This window comes from Bombina bombina, chromosome 2 (assembly GCF_027579735.1).
Source record: "Bombina bombina isolate aBomBom1 chromosome 2, aBomBom1.pri, whole genome shotgun sequence".
Lineage (NCBI taxonomy): Eukaryota > Metazoa > Chordata > Amphibia > Anura > Bombinatoridae > Bombina > Bombina bombina.
The window spans coordinates 432913948-432933710 of NC_069500.1; the positions used below are offsets into that span (position 1 = coordinate 432913948).

General features: G+C 40.5%; 1 protein-coding gene across 3 annotated transcripts in view; it reads right to left on the reverse strand.

Moving 5' to 3' along the window:
- Positions 1–19763, reverse strand: part of HNF1A (HNF1 homeobox A) — a 177994-nt gene that overhangs the window by 96970 nt on the left and 61261 nt on the right. For all 3 annotated transcript variants that reach the window (XM_053702034.1, XM_053702033.1, XM_053702035.1), the window contains exons 2-3: positions 15244–15443; positions 14738–14924 (exon numbers count right to left, since the gene is read on the reverse strand). In XM_053702034.1, coding sequence (XP_053558009.1) covers positions 14738–14924; positions 15244–15443 — 387 coding nt within the window. The remainder of the gene's footprint in view (positions 1–14737; positions 14925–15243; positions 15444–19763) is intronic.

A 19763-nucleotide genomic window follows, 5' to 3' on the forward strand; every position in this document is an offset into this window, starting at 1 on the left:
TGTTGGGGGCATCAGATTAGGGGTTCATAAGTATAATGTAGGTGGCGGCGGTGTCCGGAGCGGGAGATTAGGGTTTAATAATATAATGTAGGTGGCGACGATGTCGGGGGCGGCAGATTAGGGGTTAATAAGTGTAAGATTAGGGGTGTTCAGACTCTGGGTTCATGTTTGGGTGTTAGGTGTAGACATAAAAAGTATTTCCCCATAGGAATCAATGGGGCTGCGTTAGAAGCTGAACGCTGCTTTTTTGCAGGGTTTTTTTCAGCCCGATCTGCCCCATTGATTCCTATGGGGAAATCGTGCACGAGCATGTTTTGCCAGCTCACTGCTACCGTAAGCAGCACTGGTATTGAGGTTAGATGTGGAGCTAAATTTTGCTCTACGCTCACCTTTTTGAGGCTAACGCCGGGTTTAAAAAAAAACGTAATACCAGCGTTGTCTTAAGGGAGCGTTGAAAAAAATGCTCGTTAGCAACGCACCCCTGTTACCGCAAAACTCGTAATCTCGGTTATTATTAACACATTATTTGATTTGCCTAAAGCCGGTATTACGAGTCTTGGAAGAAGTGAGCGGTACACCCTCTCCTGTCAAGACTCCTACCGCATTTAAAAGTCAGTAGTTAAGTGTTTTATGGGCTAACGCCGTAACATAAAACTCTTACCTAAAGTGCTAAAAAGTACACTAACACCCATAAACTACCTATTAACCCCTAAACCGAGCCCCCCCCCCCCACATCGGAAACACTTAAATAAAGTTTTTAACCCCTAAGCTGCCAACCGGACATCGCCGCCACTTTAATAAATATATTAACCCCTAAACCAACGCACCCCCACTTCGCAAACACTAGTTAAATTTTATTAACCCCAAATCTGCCATCCCTAACATCGCCGACACCTACCTACATTTATTAACCCCTAATCTGCCGCCCCCAATGTTGCCGCTACTATATTAAATTTATTAACCCCTAAACCTAAGTCTAAACCTAAGTCTAACACCCCCCTAACTTAAATATAATTTAAATAAAGCAAAATTAAATTACTACAATTAAATGAATTATTTCTATTTAAAACTAAATACTTACCTGTAAAATAAACCATAAGATAGCTACAATATAACTAATAGTTAGTTAATAAATATAATGTAGGGTCCGGCGATGTTGGGGGCATCAGATTAGGGGTTCATAAGTATAATGTAGGTGGCAGCGGTGTCCGGAGCAGCAGATTAGGGGTTAATAATATAATGTAGGTGGCAACGATGTCGGGGGCGGCAGAGAAGTGTAAGATTAGGGGTGTTTAGACTCGGGGTTCATGTTAGGGTGTTAGGTGTAGACATAAAAAGTATTTCCCCATAGGAATCAATGGGGCTGCGTTAGAAGATGAACGCTGCTTTTTTGCAGGTGTTAGGCTTTTTTTCAGCCCGATCTGCCCCATTGACTCCTATGGGGAAATCGTGCACGAGCATGTTTTGCCAGCTCACCGCTACCGTAAGCAGCGCTGGTATTGAGGTGAGATGTGGAGTTAAATTTTGCTCTACGCTCACCTTTTTGTGGCTAACGCCGGGTTTAAAAAAACCGTAATACCAGCGTTGTCTTAAGGGAGCGTTGAAAAAAAAAATGCTCGTTAGCAACGCACCCCTGTTACCGCAAACTCGTAATCTCGGTGATTATTAACACATTCCACTAGATTTAGAGTTCTGCGGCCAAAGGGGTGCGTTAGCTACGCATGTTTTTTTTCCCCCCGCACCTTTTAAATACCGCTGGTATTTAGAGTTCACAGAAGGGCTGCGTTAGGCTCCAAAAAGGGAGCGTAGAGCTAAATTTACCGCCACTGCAACTCTAAATACCAGCGGTGCTTACGGACGCGGCCAGCTTCAAAAACGTGCTTGTGCACTATTCCCCCATAGGAAACAATGGGGCCGTTTGAGCTTGAAAAAAATCTAACACCTGCAAAAAAGCAGCGTTCAGCTCCTAACGCAGCCCCATTGTTTCCTATGGGGAAACACTTCCTAAGTCTGCACCTAACACCCTAACATGTACCCCGAGTCTAAACACCCCTAATCTTACACTTATTAACCCCTAATCTGCCACCCCCGCTATCGCTGACCCCTGCATATTATTATTAACCCCTAATCTGCCGCTCCGTACACCGCCGCAACCTACATTATCCCTATGTACTCCTAATCTGCTGCCCCTAACACCGCCGACCCCTATATTATATTTATTAACCCCTAATCTGCCGCCCCCAACGTCGCAGCCACCTACCTACAATTATTAACCCCTAATCTGCCGACCGGACCTCACCGCTACTATAATAAAGTTATTAACCCCTAATCCGCCTCACTCCCGCCTCAATAACCCTATAATAAATATTATTAACCCCTAATTTGCCCTCCCTAACATCACCGACACCTAACTTCAAGTATTAACCCCTAATCTGCCGACCGGACCTCATCGCTACTCTAATAAATGTATTAACCCCTAAAGCTAAGTCTAACACTAATACCCCCCTAAGTTAAATATAATTTTTATCTAACGAAATAAATTAACTCTTATTAAATAAATTATTCCTATTTAAAGCTAAATACTTACCTGTAAAATAAACCCTAATATAGCTACAATATAAATTATAATTATATTGTAGCTATTTTAGGATTAATATTTATTTTACAGGTAACTTTGTATTTATTTTAACCAGGTACAATAGCTATTAAATAGTTAATAACTATTTAATAGCTACCTAGTTAAAATAATTACAAAATTACCTGTAAAATAAATCCTAACCTAAGTTACAATTAAACCTAACACTACACTATCAATAAATTAATTAAATAAAATACCTACAATTATCTACAATTAAACCTAACACTACACTATCAATAAATGAATTAAATAAAATACCTACAATTATCTACAATTAAACCTAACACTACACAATCAATAAATTAATTACATACAAATACCTACAAATAAATACAATTAAATAAACTAACTAAAGTACAAAAAATAAAAAAAGAACTAAGTTACAAAAAATAAAAAAATAATTTACAAACATTATAAAAATATTACAACAATTTTAAGCTAATTACACCTACTCTAAGCCCCCTAATAAAATAACAAAGCCCCTCAAAATAAAAAAATGCCCTACCCTATTCTAAAATAAAAATAGAAAAGCTCTTTTACCTTACCAGCCCTTAAAAGGGCCTTTTGCAGGGCATGCCCCAAAGAATTCTGCTCTTTTGCCTGTAAAAAAAAACATACAATACCCCCCCAACATTACAACCCACCACCCACATACCCCTAATCTAACCCAAACCCCCCTTAAATAAACCTAACAATAAGCCCCTGAAGATCTCCCTACCTTATCTTCACCACGCCGGGTATCACCGATCCGTCCAGAAGAGGCTCTGAAATCTTCATCCAAGCCCAAGCGGGGGCTGAAGAGGTCCATCATCGGGCTGAAGTGGTCCATCATCCGGCTGAAGTCTTGATCCAAGCGGGGGCTGAAGAGATCCATCATCCGGCTGAAGTCTTGATCCAAGCGGGGGCTGAAGAGATCCATCATCCGGCTAAAGTCTTCTATCAAGCAGCATCTTCAATCTTCTTTCTTCCGGATCCATCTTCATCCCGCCAACGCGGAACATCCATCCTGGCCGACGACTTCCCGATGAATGACGGTTCCTTTAAAGCAGGGCTGTCCAAACTTTGCTCTCCAGAGGTTTTGGAACTACATTTCCCATGATGCTCAGCTAGATAAAATGCTGGCTGAGCATCATCGGAAATGTAGTTCCAAAACCTCTGGAGAGCAAAGTTTGGACACCCCTGCTTTAAGGGACATCATCCAAGATGGCGTCCCTCGAATTCTGATTGGCTGATGGAATCAGCCAATCAGATTCAAGTTCAATCTGATTGGCTGATCCAATCAGCCAATCAGATTGAGCTCGCATTCTATTGGCTGTTCTGATCAGCCAATAGAATGCAAGCTCAATATGATCGGCTGATTGGATCAGTCAATCGGATTGAACTTGAATCTGATTGGCTGATTCCATCAGCCAATCAGAATTTTCCTACCTTAATTCCGATTGGCTGATAGAATCCTATCAGCCAATCGGAATTCGAGGTACGCCATCTTGGATGACGTCCCTTAAAGGAACCGTCATTCGTCGTGAAATCGTCGGCCAGGATGAATGTTCCGCGTCGGCGGGATGAAGATGGATCCGGAAGAAAGAAGATTGAAGATGCCGCTTGATAGAAGACTTCAGCCGGATGATGGATCTCTTCAGCCCCCGCTTGGATCAAGACTTCAGCCGGATGATGGATCTCTTCAGCCCCCGCTTGGATCAAGACTTAAGTCGAATGATGGACCTCTTCAGCCCGATGATGGACCTCTTCAGCCCCCGCTTGGGCTTGGATGAAGATTTCGGAGCCTCTTCAGGACGGATTGGTGATACCCAGCGTGGTGAAGATAAGGTAGGGAGATCTTCAGGGGCTTAGTGTTAGGTTTATTTAAGGGGGGTTTGGGTTCAATTAGGGGTATGTGGGTGGTGGGTTGTAATGTTGGGGGGGTATTGTATGGTTTTTTTTACAGGCAAAAGAGCAGAATTCTTTGGGGCATGCCCCGCAAAAGGCCCTTTTAAGGGCTGGTAAGGTAAAAGAGCTTTTCTATTTTTATTTTAGAATAGGGTAGGGCATTTTTTTATTTTGGGGGGCTTTGTTATTTTATTAGGGGGCTTAGAGTAGTTGTATTAGCTTAAAATTGTTGTAATATTTTTATAATGTTTGTAAATTATTTTTTTATTTTTTGTAACAGTTCTTTTTTTATTTTTTGTACTTTAGTTAGTTTATTTAATTCTATTTATTTGTAGGTATTTGTATGTAATTAATTTATTGATTGTAGTGTTAGGTTTAATTGTAGATAATTGTAGGTATTTTATTTAATTAATTTATTGATAGTGTAGTGTTAGGTTTAATTGTAGATAATTGTAGGTATTTTATTTAATTAATTTATTGATAGTGTTAGGTTTAATTGTAACTTAGGTTAGGATTTATTTTACAGGTAATTTTGTAATTATTTTAACTAGGTAGCTATTAAATAGTTATTAACTATTTAATAGCTATTGTACCTGGTTAAAATAAATACAAAGTTACCTGTAAAATAAATATTAATCCTAAAATAGCTACAATATAATTATAATTTATATTGTAGCTATATTAGGGTTTATTTTACAGGTAAGTATTTAGCTTTAAATAGGAATAATTTATTTAATAAGAGTTAATTTATTTTGTTAGATAAAAATTATATTTAATTTAGGGGGGTGTTAGTGTTAGGGTTAGACTTAGCTTTAGGGGTTAATAAATTTATTAGAGTAGCGGTGAGGTTCGGTCGGCAGATTAGGGGTTAATACTTGAAGTTAGGTGTTGGTGATGTTAGGGAGGGCAGATTAGGGGTTAATACTATTTATTATAGGGTTATTGAGGCGGGAGTGAGGCGGATTAGGGGTTAATAACTTTATTATAGTAGCGGTGAGGTCCGGTCGGCAGATTAGGGGTTAAAAATTGTAGGTAGGTGGCGGCGACGTTGGGGGCGGCAGATTAGGGGTTAATAAATATAATATAGGGGTCGGCGGTGTTAGGGGCAGCAGATTAGGGGTACATAGGGATAATGTAGGTTGTGGCGGTGTGCGGTCGGCAGATTAAGGGTTACATTTCTCTTGTTAAGTGTATCCAGTCCACGGATCATCCATTACTTGTGGGATATTCTCATTTCCAACAGGAAGTTGCAAGAGGACACCCACAGCAGAGCTGTAATATAGCTCCTCCCCTAACTGTCATAGCCAGTCATTCTCTTGCAACTCTCAACAAGCTAGGATGTTGTAGGAGAGAGTGGTTAAATATAGTTAGTTTATTTTCTTCAATCAAAAGTTTGTTATTTTTAAATAGTACCGGAGTTGTGCTATTTTATCTCAGGCAGTAAATAGAAGAAGAATCTGCCTGAGGTTTCTATGATCTTAGCAGGTTGTAACTAAGATCCATTGCTATTCTCACATATGTCTGAGGGGATTACACAGATGAGGTAACTTCAGCGAGAGAATGGCGTGCAGTTTATTCTGCTATCAGGTATGTGCAGTTATAATTTTTTCTAGAGATGGAAAACACTAGAAAATGCTGCTGATACCGGATTAATGTAAGTTAAGCCTGAATACAGTGATTTAATAACGACTGGTATCATGCTTACTCCCAGGGGTAATACCCTTATGATATTGCAATATAAACGTTTGCTGGCATGTTTAATCGTTTTTATATATGCATTGGTGATAAAACTTTATTGGGGCCTAGTTTTTTCCACATGGCTGGCTTAAATTTTGACTAGAAACAGTTTTACTGAGGCTTTCCACTGTTATAGTATAAAAGTTACAGTTGGTGCAGTTAAAATTACAAACTGTGACATCCAGCTTCCCTCAGGAGTCCCCTGTATGTGATATAGGACATCTCTAAATGGCTCAAAGGCTTTCCAAAGTCGTTTATTGGGGAAGGTAGGACCACAGCTTGCTGTGGCAGTTGGTTGTGACTGTTAAAAAAACAAAAAAAAAAACAAAAAAACCCCAAAAAAAACAAAACAAAAACGTCTATTTCGTTTTTTTGATCCGTTTTTTAAACTAAGGGGTTAATCATCCATTTGCAAGTGGATGCAATGCTCTGCTAGCCTATTACATACACTGTAAAAATTTCGTTTGATTTACTGCATTTTTTCACTGTTTTTCAAATTCTGACAACATTTGTTTCTCTTAAAGGCACAGTACCGTTTTTTTATATTTGCTTGTTAACTTGATTTAAAGTGTTTTCCAAGCTTGCTAGTCTCATTGCTAGTCTGTATAAACATGTCTGACATAGAAGAAACTCCTTGTTCATTATGTTTAAAAGCCATGGTGGAACCCCCTCTTAGAATGTGTACCAAATGTACTGATTTCATTTTATGCAATAAAGATCATATTCTGTTTTTAAAAAAAATTATCACCAGAGGAATCTGACGAGGGGAAAGTTATGCCGACTAACTCTCCCCACGTGTCAGACCCTTTGACTCCCGCCCAAGGGACTCCTGCTCAAATGGCGCCAAGTACATCTAGGGAACCCATAGCGTTTACTTTACAAGACATGGCGGCAGTCATGGATAATACACTGTCAGCGGTATTAGCCAGACTACCTGAACTTAGAGGTTAGCGAGATAGCTCTGTGGTGAGACAAAATGCAGAGCATACTGACGCTTTTAAGAACCATGTCTGATACTGCCTCACAATATGCAGAAGCTGAGGAGGGAGAGCTTCAGTCAGTGGGTGATGTTAATGACTCAGGAAAGATACCTGATTCTAATATTTCTACATTTAAATTTAAGCTTGAACACCTCCGCGTGTTACTTAGGGAGGTTTTAGCAGCTCTGAATGACTGTGATACCATTGCAGTGCCAGAGAAATTTTGTAGACGGGATAAATGCTTTGCAGTGCCGGTGTGTACTGATGTTTTTCCAATACCTAAAAGGTTTACAGAAATTATTAATAAGGAATGGGATAGACCAGGTGTGCCGTTCTCTTCCCCTCCTATTTTTAGAAAAATGTTTTCCAATAGACGCCACCACACAGGACTTATGGCAGACAGTCCCTAAGGTGGAGGGAGCAGTTTCTACTCTAGCAAAGCGTACTACTATCCCTGTCGAGGACAGTTGTGCTTTTTTAGATCCAATGGATAAAAAATTAGAAGGTTAACTTAAGAAAATATTTATTCAACAAGGTTTTATCCTACAGCCCATTGCATGCATTGCCCCTGTCACTGCTTCTGCGGCGTACTGGTTTGAGTCTCTGGAAGAGGCTTTACAGGTAGAGACTCCATTGGATGACATACTTGGCAAACTTAGAGCACTTAAGCTAGCCAATTATTTTATTTCTGATGCCATTGTTCATTTGAATAAACTAACGGCTAAGAATTCTGGTTTTGCTATACAGGCGCGCAGAGCGCTATGGCTTAAATCATGGTCAGCTGACGTGACTTTAAAATCTAAGCTACTTAACATTCCCTTCAGGCGTGGGCAAGAGATGTTCAGGATCCCTGGGCGTTGGAAATTATATCCCAGGGATATATCCCAGGGATATCTTCTGGACTTCAAAGCTTCCCCCCCAAAAGGGAGATTTCACCTTTCACGATTATCTGCAAACCAGATAAAGAGTGAGGCATTCTTACAATGTGTACGAGACCTCCTAGTTATGGGAGTGATCCATCCAGTTCCAAAGGAGGAATAGGAACAGGGTTTTTACTCAAATCTGTTTGTGGTTCCCAAAAAAGAGGGAACCTTCAGACCGATTTTGGATCTAAAGATCTTAAACAAATTCCTCAAAGTTCTGTCCAAGATGGAAACTATTCGTACCATCCTACCACTGATCCAGGAGGGTCAATATATGACTACAGTGGATCTAAAGGATGCTTATCTTCACATTCCGATACACAAAGATCATCATCGGTTTCTCAGGTTTGCCTTTCAAGACAGGCATTACCAGTTGTAGCTCTTCCCTTTGGATTAGCTACAGCCCCAAGAATCTTTACAAAGGTTCTAGGGTCGCTTTTGGCGGTCCTAAGGCCGCGGGGCATAGCAGTAGCCCCTTATTTAGACGACATCCTGATACAGGCGTCAAACTTCCAAATTGCCAAGTCTCATACGGACGTAGTACTGGCATTTCTGAGGTCGCATGGGTGGAAAGTGAACGAGGAAAAGTGTTCTCTATCCCCACTCACAAGAGTTTCCTTTCTAGGGACTCTGATAGATTCTGTAGAAATGAAAATTTACCTTGACGGAGTCCAGGTTATCAAAGCTTCTAAATTCCTGTCGGGTTCTTCATTCCATTCCGCGCCCTTTGGTGGCTCAGTGTATGGAAGTAATCGGCTTAATGGTAGCGGCAATGGACATAGTGCCGTTTGCACGCTTACATCTCAGACCGCTGCAACTATGTAGGCTCAGTCAGTGGAGCGGGGATTACACAGATTTGGCCCCTCAACTGAATCTGGACCAAGAGACCAGGGATCCTCTTCCCTGGTGGCTATCTCGGGTCCATCTGTCCAAAGGTATGACCTTCGCAGGCCAGATTGGACTATTGTAACAACAAATGCCAGCCTTCTAGGTTGGGGTGCAGTCTGGAACTCCCTGAAGGCTCAGGGATCGTGGACTCAGGAGGAGTCTCTCCTTCCAATAAATATTCAGGAACTAAGAGTGATATTCAAGGCTCTTCAGGTTTGGCCTCAGTTAGCAACTCTGAGGTACATCAGATTTCAGTCGGTCAACATCACGACTGTAGCTTACATCAACCATCGAGGGGGAACAAGAAGTTCCCTAGAGATGTTAGAAGTTTCAAAAATAATTCACTGGGCAGAGATTCACTCTTGCCACCTATCAGCTATCCATATCCCAGGTGTAGAGCACTGGGAGGCGGATTTTCTAAGTCGTCAGACTTTTCATCCGGGAGAGTGGGAACTCCATCCGTAGGTATTTGCACAACTTATTCTCCGTTGGGGCAAACCAGAACTGGATCTCATGGCGTCTCGCCAGAATGCCAAGCTTCCGTGTTACGGATCCAGGTCCAGGGATCCCAAGGCGACACTGATAGATACTCTAGCAGCGCCCTGGTCTTTCAACCTGGCTTTTGTGTTTCCACCGTTTCCTCTGCTCCCTCGACTGATTGCCAAGATCAAGCAGGAGAGAGCATCAGTGATTCTGATAGCACCTGCGTGGCCACGCAGGACCTGGTATGCAGATCTAGTGGACATGTCATCCTTTCCACCATGGTCTCTGCCTCTGAGACAGGACCTTCTACTTCAGGGTCCTTTCAACCATCCAAATCTAATTTCTCTGAGGCTGACTGCCTGGAGATTGAATGCTTGATTTTATCAAAATGTGGCTTCTCCGAGTCAGTTATTGATACCTTAATACAGGCACGAAAGCCTGTCACCAGGAAAATTTACCATAAGGTATGGTGTAGATATCTTTATTGGTGTGAATCCAAGGGTTACTCATGGAGTAAGGTCAGGATTCCTAGGATTTTATCTTTTCTCCAAGAAGGTTTGGAAAAAGGATTGTCAGCTAGTTTCTTAAAGGGACAGATTTTTGCTCTGTCTATTCTTTTGCACTAGCGTCTGGCAGATGTTCCAGACGTTCAGGCATTTTCTCAGGCTTTAGTTTGAATCAAGCCTGTGTTTAAACCTGTTGCTCCACCATGGAGCTTAAACTTGGTTCTTAAGGTTCTTCAAGGAGTTCCGTTTGAACCTCTTCATTCCATAGATAAACCTTTATCTTGGAAAGTTCTTTTTGGTAGCTATTTCCTCGGCTCGTAGAGTCTCTGAGCTATCTGCCTTACAATGTGATTCTCCTTATCTGATTTTTCATATGGATAAGGTAGTCCTGCGTACCAAACCTGGGTTCTTACCTAAGGTGGTATCTAACAAGAATATCAATCAAGAGATTGTGGTTCCATCCTTGTGTTATACAATCTGGACGTGGTCTGTGCTTTAAAGTTTTACTTACAAGCTACTAAAGATTTTCGTCAAACATCTGCTTTGTTTGTTGTCTACTCTGGACAGAGGAGAGGTCAAAAGGCTTTGGCAACCTCTTTTTCTTTTTGGCTAAGAAGCTTAATCCGCTTAGCCTATGAGACTGCTGGACAGCAGCCTCTTGAAAGGATTACAGCTCATTCCACTAGAGCTGTGGCTTCCACTTGGGCCTTTAAAAATGAGGCTTCTGTTGAACAGATTTGCAAGGCGGCAACTTGGTCTTCGCTTCATACTTTTTCAAAATTTTACAAATTTGATACTTTTGCTTCTTCGGAGGGTATATTTGGGAGAAAGGTTTTACAGGCAGTGGTTCCTTCCATTTAAGTTCCTGCCTTGTCCCTCCCTTCATCCGTGTACTTTAGCTTTGGTATTGGTATCTCACAAGTAATGGATGATCCGTGGACTGGATACACTTAACAAGAGAAAATATAATTTATGCTTACCTGATAAATTTATTTCTCTTGTAGTGTATCCAGTCCACGGCCCGCCCTGTCATTTTAAGGCAGGTAATTTTTAAATTTAAACTACAGTAACCACTACACCCTATGGTTCCTCCTTTCTCGGCTTGTTTTCGGTCGAATGACTGGCTATGACAGTTAGGGGAGGAGCTATATTACAGCTCTGCTGTGGGTGTCCTCTTGCAACTTCCTGTTGGGAATGAGAATATCCCTCAAGTAATGGATGATCCGTGGACTGGATACACTACAAGAGAAATAAATTTATCAGGTAAGCATAAATTATGTTTTTTTTTATTAGAGTGGCGGCGATGTGGGGGGGCCTCGGTTTAGGGGTACATAGGTAGTTTATGGGTGTTAGTGTACTTTAGAGCACAGTAGTTAAGAGCTTTATGAACCGGCGTTAGCCCAGAAAGCTCTTAACTCCTGGCTTTTCTCTGCGGCTGGAGTTTTGTCGTTAGATTTCTAACGCTCACTTTAGCCAAGACTCTAAATACCGGCGTTAGGAAGATCCCATTGAAAAGATAGGATACGCAAATGGCGTAGGGGGATCTGCGGTATGGAAAAGTCGCAGCTGCAAAGTGAGCGTTAGACCCTTTCCTGACTGACTCTAAATACCAGCGGGCGACCAAAACCAGCGTTAGGAGCCCCTAATGCTGGTTTTGACGGCTAACGCAGAACTCTAAATCTAGGCGTAAATTTGATGTATTACTTTGTGAATTTAATGTATTTTTAAAAAAAAACAAACTAATTTCAAATCTGATGACTGCAACACACTCCAAAACAGTTAGGACAGTCGACTGTTTAACACTGTGTAACATCACTTTTTCTTTTAATAACACTTATTAAGCGTTTGGGCACTGAAGACATAAGTTGGTTAAGTTTAGCAAGCAGAATTTTCTCCATTCATCCATTATGCATTCTTCAGCTGTGCAACTGTATGGGGCCTTCGTTGCCTTATTTTGCGCTTCATAATGCGCCACACATTCTCAATCGGAGACAAGTCAGGACTGCAAGGAGGCCATGCTAGCACCCGCACTCTCTGCTTACGCAACCATGCGCTTGTAATCCAGTAAGAATGTGGTTTGCTGTTGCTTGAAAAAGCAGGGACGTCCCTGGAAAAGATAACATCTGGATTGTAGTATATGTTGCTCCAAAATAAATACACATCTTTCGCATTAATGGTGCCCTCATAGATGTGCAAGTTACCCATGCCATGGGCACTGACACCCCCATACCATGAAGAACGCTGGCTTTTAGACCTGACGCTGATAACAGCTTGAATGGTCCTTTTCCTCTTTGGCCCGGAGAACATGACGGCTCTTTTTCCAAAAACTATTTGAAATGTTGACTCGTCGTACCACAAAACACGATTCCATTGTGCTACTGTCTATCTCAGATGAGACCAAGCCTAGAGAGGTCGGCATCGCTTCTGGACAGTGTGGATGCAGCGGCTAATGATGTTGACTGACAAAGGTTTACCAAAGTATTCCTGAGCCCATGTCAGACTATCCATTATGGACTCATGACAGTTTTTGAGACAGTGATATCTGAAGGATCGGTGATCATACACTGTGTGCAGAATTATTAGGCAAATGAGTATTTTGACCACATCATCCTCTTTATGCATGTTGTCTTACTCCAAGCTGTATAGGCTCGAAAGCCTACTACCAATTAAGCATATTAGGTGATGTGCATCTCTGTAATGAGAAGGGGTGTGGTCTAATGACATCAACACCCTATATCAGGTGTGCATAATTATTAGGCAACTTCCTTTCCTTTGGCAAAATTGGTCAAAAGAAGGACTTGACAGGCTCAGAAAAGTCAAAAATAGTGAGATATCTTGCAGAGGGATACAAAGCTTCTGATGCGTGATCATCGAACAATCAAGCGTTTCATTCAAAATAGTCAACAGGGTCGCAAGAAGCGTGTGGAAAAACCAAGGCGCAAAATAACTGCCCATGAACTGAGAAAAGTCAAGCGTGCAGCTGCCAAGATGCCACTTGCCACCAGTTTGGTCATATTTCAGAGCTGCAACATCACTGGAGTGCCCAAAAGCACAATACTCAGAGACATGGCCAAGGTAAGAAAGGCTGAAAGACGACCACCACTGAACAAGACACACAAGCTGAAACGTCAAGACTGGGCCAAGAAATATCTCAAGACTGATTTTTCTAAGGTTTTCTGGACTGATGAAATGAGAGTGAGTCTTGATGGGCCAGATGGATGGGCCCGTGGCTGGATTGGTAAAGGGCAGAGAACTCCAGTCCGACTCAGACGCCAGCAAGGTGGAGGTGGAGTACTGGTTTGGGCTGGTATCATCAAAGATGAGCTTGTGGGGCCTTTTCGGGTTGAGGATGGAGTCAAGCTCAACTCCCAGTCCTACTGCCAGTTTCTGGAAGACACCTTCAAGCAGTGGTACAGGAAGAAGTCTGCATCCTTCAAGAAAAACATGATTTTCATGCAGGACAATGCTCCATCACACTCGTCCAAGTACTCCACAGCGTGGCTGGCAAGAAAGGGTATAAAAGAAGAAAATCTAATGACATGGCCTCCTTGTTCACCTGATCTGAACCCCATTGAGAACCTGTGGTCCATCATCAAATGTGAGATTTACAAGGAGGGAAAACAGTACACCTCTCTGAACAGTGTCTGGGAGGCTGTGGTTGCTGCTGCACTCAATGTTGATGGTGAACAGATCAAAACACTGACAGAATCCATGGATGGCAGGCTTTTGAGTGTCCTTGCAAAGAAAGGTGGCTATATTGGTCACTGATTTGTTTTTGTTTTGTTTTTGAATCTCAGAAATGTATATTTGTGAATGTTGAGATGTTATATTGGTTTCACTAGTAAAAATAAATAATTGAAATGGGTATATATTTGTTTTTTGTTAAGTTGCCTAATAATTATGCACAGTAATAGTCACCTGCACACACAGATATCCCCCTAAAATAGCTATAACTAAAAACAAACTAAAAACTACTTCCAAAACTATTCAGTTTTGATATTAATGAGTTTTTTTGGTTCATTGAGAACATGGTTCTTGCTCAATAATAAAATTAATCCTCAAAAATACAACTTGCCTAATAATTCTGCACTCCCTGTACGCATTCAGAAGTGGTTTCCGGCCTTGCCCTTTACGCACCGAGATTTGACCAGATTCCTTGAATATTTTAATTATATTGTGCAGTGTAGATGGTGAAATGGCTTTGGGCAATATTGTTCTCAAAGTGTTGGATTATTCACTGACGCATCTGTTGGCAGATTGGCGAGCCTCAACCCATCCTTGCTCTTGAAGGACTAGGCCTTTTTTGGAGACTCCTTATATACTATGATTACACGGTTGCCTTACCTGTTTCACATCACCTTCTTATGTCACATCACTATTAGTCCTAAATTGCCTCTGTCCCAACTTTTTTGGAACATGTTGCATTCATCATATTTAAAATGAATGTATATTTTCAAAAATACATTAAATTAAAAAACTAAAACATCAAATAAATGTGTTAACAATATGTTTTCAATATAGTATAGGGTGAATTGAATTTTCAAATGACTCTTTTTGTTTGTTTTTTTGCATTTTCCATACTGTCTCAACTTTTTTGGAATTGGAGTTGTACATTAAATCCTCCTTATTTATCCCTTTGTAATAACCCTTTACTTGTAACACCATGTGTTCCTGTTATCCATCTGACTATATTACCTGTTGCATTCCTCTACCAGGGCTTCACGCTCCTCCTTGCTAGGATTCTTCTGCCTCTCATAGGCCTGGAATAAGATGTGCTGTGAAGCAGGACCCCATTTAAAGCGGTTCCTTCTCATCTTTTTGCATGGTGTCTCTTCACAGGATAGGTCATCAGACAGCATACCTTGCCCTGCATGTGTGAACTCTAAACCCATGGAAACAGACAGGTGTTAGGGAAAGAGGATATCAGTATGCCAATTACTAGTTAGAAATCCAAACCACGAGATTTCAGAGCTTTGTTCCATCTCCCACTTGATCTGTAGTGTGGAGAGGACAAAAAGGTGACCATATTTCTAAACTCTAATAACTTATCAAAATATATTAATAAAAAATAAACCTTTTAACAAAGTATTTTGTTTTTATTACTATTTTTTGCTTAATGTCATTGATAATTTAGGTGTATTTAACCCGTCATAGACAAATCTGTACTCTGTTTCATAACACTTCTTGTCCCTCATACTTACGTTTAGCAATGTCTCTTTGCTTGCCCACATACCAAGCGTAGAGAGCTGCTCGTTTTTGGGTCTTCATGGGTGTGCCCTTGTTAAGGTGTTGAGAGAGGTGAGATTGGTTAAGCCCAGTGGAGTCAACAACTTCCCGCTGTGGAATGTTGTGCTGTTGAAGATACGATTTCACCAGCTTGGCTACATGCCAGGGATCTTCCCTATAAAACAAGATTTTTAGGGTAAGCCTGGGTGCAGTTAGAAACAGGAATAATTATATGAATACATAAACAATGGTAGCACTTCAATAGAGGTAACCAACTATAAATGGAGAATCCAAAAAAGTGATTGTAAAAAAAAAATTGGAGCAAGGTAAGATTTTAATTGGGCAGTTACGTGGAGGAAGAATAAGAGCTCTTCAGAGAAAGCTATATAAGAAAAGCTCTAACAAAGTAGCACATGAGAAGTGGTTATATAAATAAGAGTGAAACACACAGAGAAGTAGCTGTATGGAGCAAGGATATAACTTGAGAGCAGTAAACAGTGCAAGAGTGGCAACTAGACAAGTGGTTATAAAATGCAAGAGGTGAACACTAGATAAGGGATTATATGAAAAAAGTAGAAAAAAATAAAGAAAATCTCTTGTAAGATGCATTTATAGGGTTTAAAGGGCAATAAATCCCACACTTTTTATTTCATGATTCAGGCAGAGCATAGAATTTGAAACAACTTTCCATTTTACTTCTGTTATCAAATTTGCTTCATTCACTTGGTATCCTTTGTTTAAGGAGCAGTAATGCACTACAGTCTGGAACCAAATTGTTTTGTTTTTATTATTTTAAATGCATATTTTATCACCATTATGTCTGACCATTATGTTAAAAGTTAGTTTAACCAGCTAAGGTCCATATATCTTTTTTGTACTTTGTTTAACCCCTTAATGACCACAGCACTTTTCCATTTTCTGTCCGTTTGGGACCAAGGCTATTTTTACATTTCTGCAGTGTTTGTGTTTAGCTGTAATTTTCCTCTTACTCATTTACTGTACCCACACATATTATATACCGTTTTTCTCGCCATTAAATGGACTTTCTAAAGATACCATTATTTTCATCATATCTTATAATTTACTATAAAAAAATTATAAAATATGAGGAAAAATTAAAAAAAATAAACACTTTTTCTAACTTTGACCCCCAAAATCTGTTACATATCTACAACCACCAAAAAACACCTATGCTAAATAGTTTCTAAATTTTGTCCTGAGTTTTGAAATACCCAATGTTTACATGTTCTTTGCTTTTTTTTGCAAGTTATAGGGCCATAAATACAAGTAGCACTTTGCTATTTCCAAACCATTTTTTTTTTTCAAAATTAGCGCTAGTTACATTAGAACACTGATATCTTTTAGGAATCTCTGAATATTCATTGACATGTATATATTTTTTTTTAGTAGACAACCCAAAGTATTGATCTAGGCCCATTTTGGTATATTTCATGCCACCATTTCACCGCCAAATGCGATCAAATAAAAAAAATCGTTCACTTTTTCACAAATTTTTTCACAAACTTTAGGTTTCTCACTGACATTATTTACAAACAGCTTGTGCAATTATGGCACAAATGGTTGTAAATTCTTCTCTGGGATCCCCTTTGTTCATAAATAGCAGACTTATATGGCTTTGGTGTTGCTTTTTGGTAATTAGAATGCCACTAAATGCCACTGCGCACCACACGTGTATTATGCCCAGCAGTGTAGGGGTTAATTAGGGAGCATGTAGGGAGCTTTTTGGGGTAATTTTAGCTTTAGTGTAGTGTAGTAGACAACCCCAAGTATTGATCTAGGCCCATTTTGGTATATTTCATGCCACCATTTCACCGCCAAATGCGATCAAATAAAAAAAAAAGTTACATTTTTCACAATTTTAGGTTTCTCACTGAAATCATTTACAAACAGCTTGTGCAGTTATGGCACAAATGGTTGTAAATGCTTCTCTGGGATCCCCTTTGTTCAGAAATAGCAGACATATATGGCTTTGGCATTGCTTTTTGGTATTTAGAAGGCCGCTAAATGCCGCTGCGCATCACACGTGTATTATGGCTAGCAGTGAAGGGGTTAATTAGGTAGCTTGTAGGGAGCTTGCAGGGTTAATATTAGATTTAGTGTAGAGCTCAGCCTCCCACCTGAAACATCAGACCCCCTGATCCCTCCCAAACAGCTCTCTTCCCTCCCCCACCCCACAATTGTCCCCGCCATCTTAAGTACTGGCAGAAACTCTGCCAGTACTAAAATAAAAGGTATTTGGCCCTTTTTTTTTTTTTTTAAAAAAAGAAGCATATTTACATATGCTGATGTGTACGATCCTCCCTTAGACCCCAACCTCACTGATCCCCCCTAAACAGCTCTATAACCCTCCCACTCTAACTTAATGGGCGCCATCTTGGGTACTGGCAGCTGTCTGCCAGTACCCAGTTTAGAAGAAAAAATTGTTTTTTTTTTTACATTTATTAAAACGTTTCTGTAGTGTAGCTTCCCCCCACACAAAACCAACCCCCCACCCCTCCATGATCACTTTTTGTGCTTTTGCACAAACAAGATTAGGCCACATTTATTAAAACATTTTCCGTAGTGTAGCGGTTCCCACCCGCTCCCGCCCCGTGCACGTGCAGAGTGGCTCTCTCTGCATCGGATGGCCATGTGAGGTTATTGCAGGATGCCTCCATATCGAGGCATCACTGCAATAACCGGAAAGCAGCTGGAAGCGAGCAGGATCGCTTCCAGCTGCTTTCCACACCGAGGACGTGCAGGGTACGTCCTCAGGCGTTAACTGCCTTTTTTTTTAGGACGTACCCTGCACGTCCTCGGTCATTAAGGGGTTAATGGTTTTATTCCCCTACATGAATACCTTTGTCTTATCTCCCTTAGCTCAAATGTCCATAGATATTCCCTCCCCATTCCTTTAATTTTTTTACAGGCCAATCTGATGCCAATATATCTCTTTCCTTTAGCCTGATTTTAGAGTATATCTGCCCCAGTCTTGCAAGAAAATACACAGACCTTCATTTCAGCTGTCCCACTGCTATGCAAACAGGTAGCCTCTGGAAGATTGTTTCCCTCCCACCCTGCCACTCAACCCACCCACCCCAGGCTAATGTCTTCATTTATAGATAGTCTCCCACACTACGTTTCATTCTCCTTAAATGACAGCTGCAAACACTGATCAACACATCCTTCCTTTTACTTAACCCTATAGAATACATACCCTCTCTTCCTACAAATAGATATATATCACACATCAATAGTATATACATTTATTTATTTATTTTTTATTTGTTTGTTTTTGTTTTATTTTCATCTACACACCTCATACCACTAACATGAATCCAAATATGACCATACTGTTATTCGCGATAACCCTTTTCTCACTCCAATTTTGTTCACATCACTACCGTCATAAGCACGCACTTCTAACTGGGAAACAAATTATCATACACCATGGCCTGCTCTGTTGCTGTAACTTATCTGCTGAGTGATGGAGGGTTATAAAAAAATAACCCTCCTACCCCCACCTCACAAAATTATAAAGTATCACATTCACTAAATGGCCAAACAAAAATTATTTCCAAATTCCTATTCCTTATGTTGCTTGCCTCAATACAACAAGAAAGCAACTCGATCCTCCTTTTGCTACAGAGCACCACAATTATGAAACGACCTCCCGCACACTTTCAAACTTTCCCCAAGCCTAATATCCTTTAAAGGGACATAATACTCATATGCTAAGTCACTTGAAACTGATGCAGTATAACTGTAAAAAGCTGACAGGAAAATATCACCTGAGCATCTCTATGTAAAAAAGGAAGATATTTTACCTCACAATATCCTCAGCTCAGCAGAGTAAGTTCTATGTAAAAAGTTATACTCAGCTGCAGCCCACTGAAGAGACTGATTTGGTCTAGGCTAAACCCCAAAACAAAGTACTGTAGTACACAGTGGCACCACTTTTAAAAATAATAGACACTTGATTTAAGAATCTATAACTAACACCTCACTCTGCCTCTTCCTATCACTAACGCAGGCAAAGAGAATGACTGGGATGGGAGGGAAGGGAGGAGCTATATATACAGCTCTGCTTTGTTGATCTTTGCCTCCTCCTGCTGACCAGGAGGCGATATCCCATAAGTAAGGATGAAATCTGTGGACTCGTCATATCTTGTAAAAGAAAAGGGGTTCAACACAATGTGCAACAATGAGATAAAGCCCTCTTGTAGTTTTGAAAATATTAGTACACAGTGGCACCACTTTTAAAAATAATAAACACTTGATTGAAGAATCTATAACTAACACCTCACTCTGCCTCTTCCTGGCAAAGAGAATGACTGGGATGAGAGGGAAGGGAGGAGCTATATATATACAGCTCTGCTGTGGTGCTCTTTGCCTCCTCCTGCTGACCAGGAGGTGATATCCCATAAGTAAGGATGAAATCTGTGGACTCGTCATATCTTGTAAAAGAAAAGGGGTTCAACACAATGTGCAACAA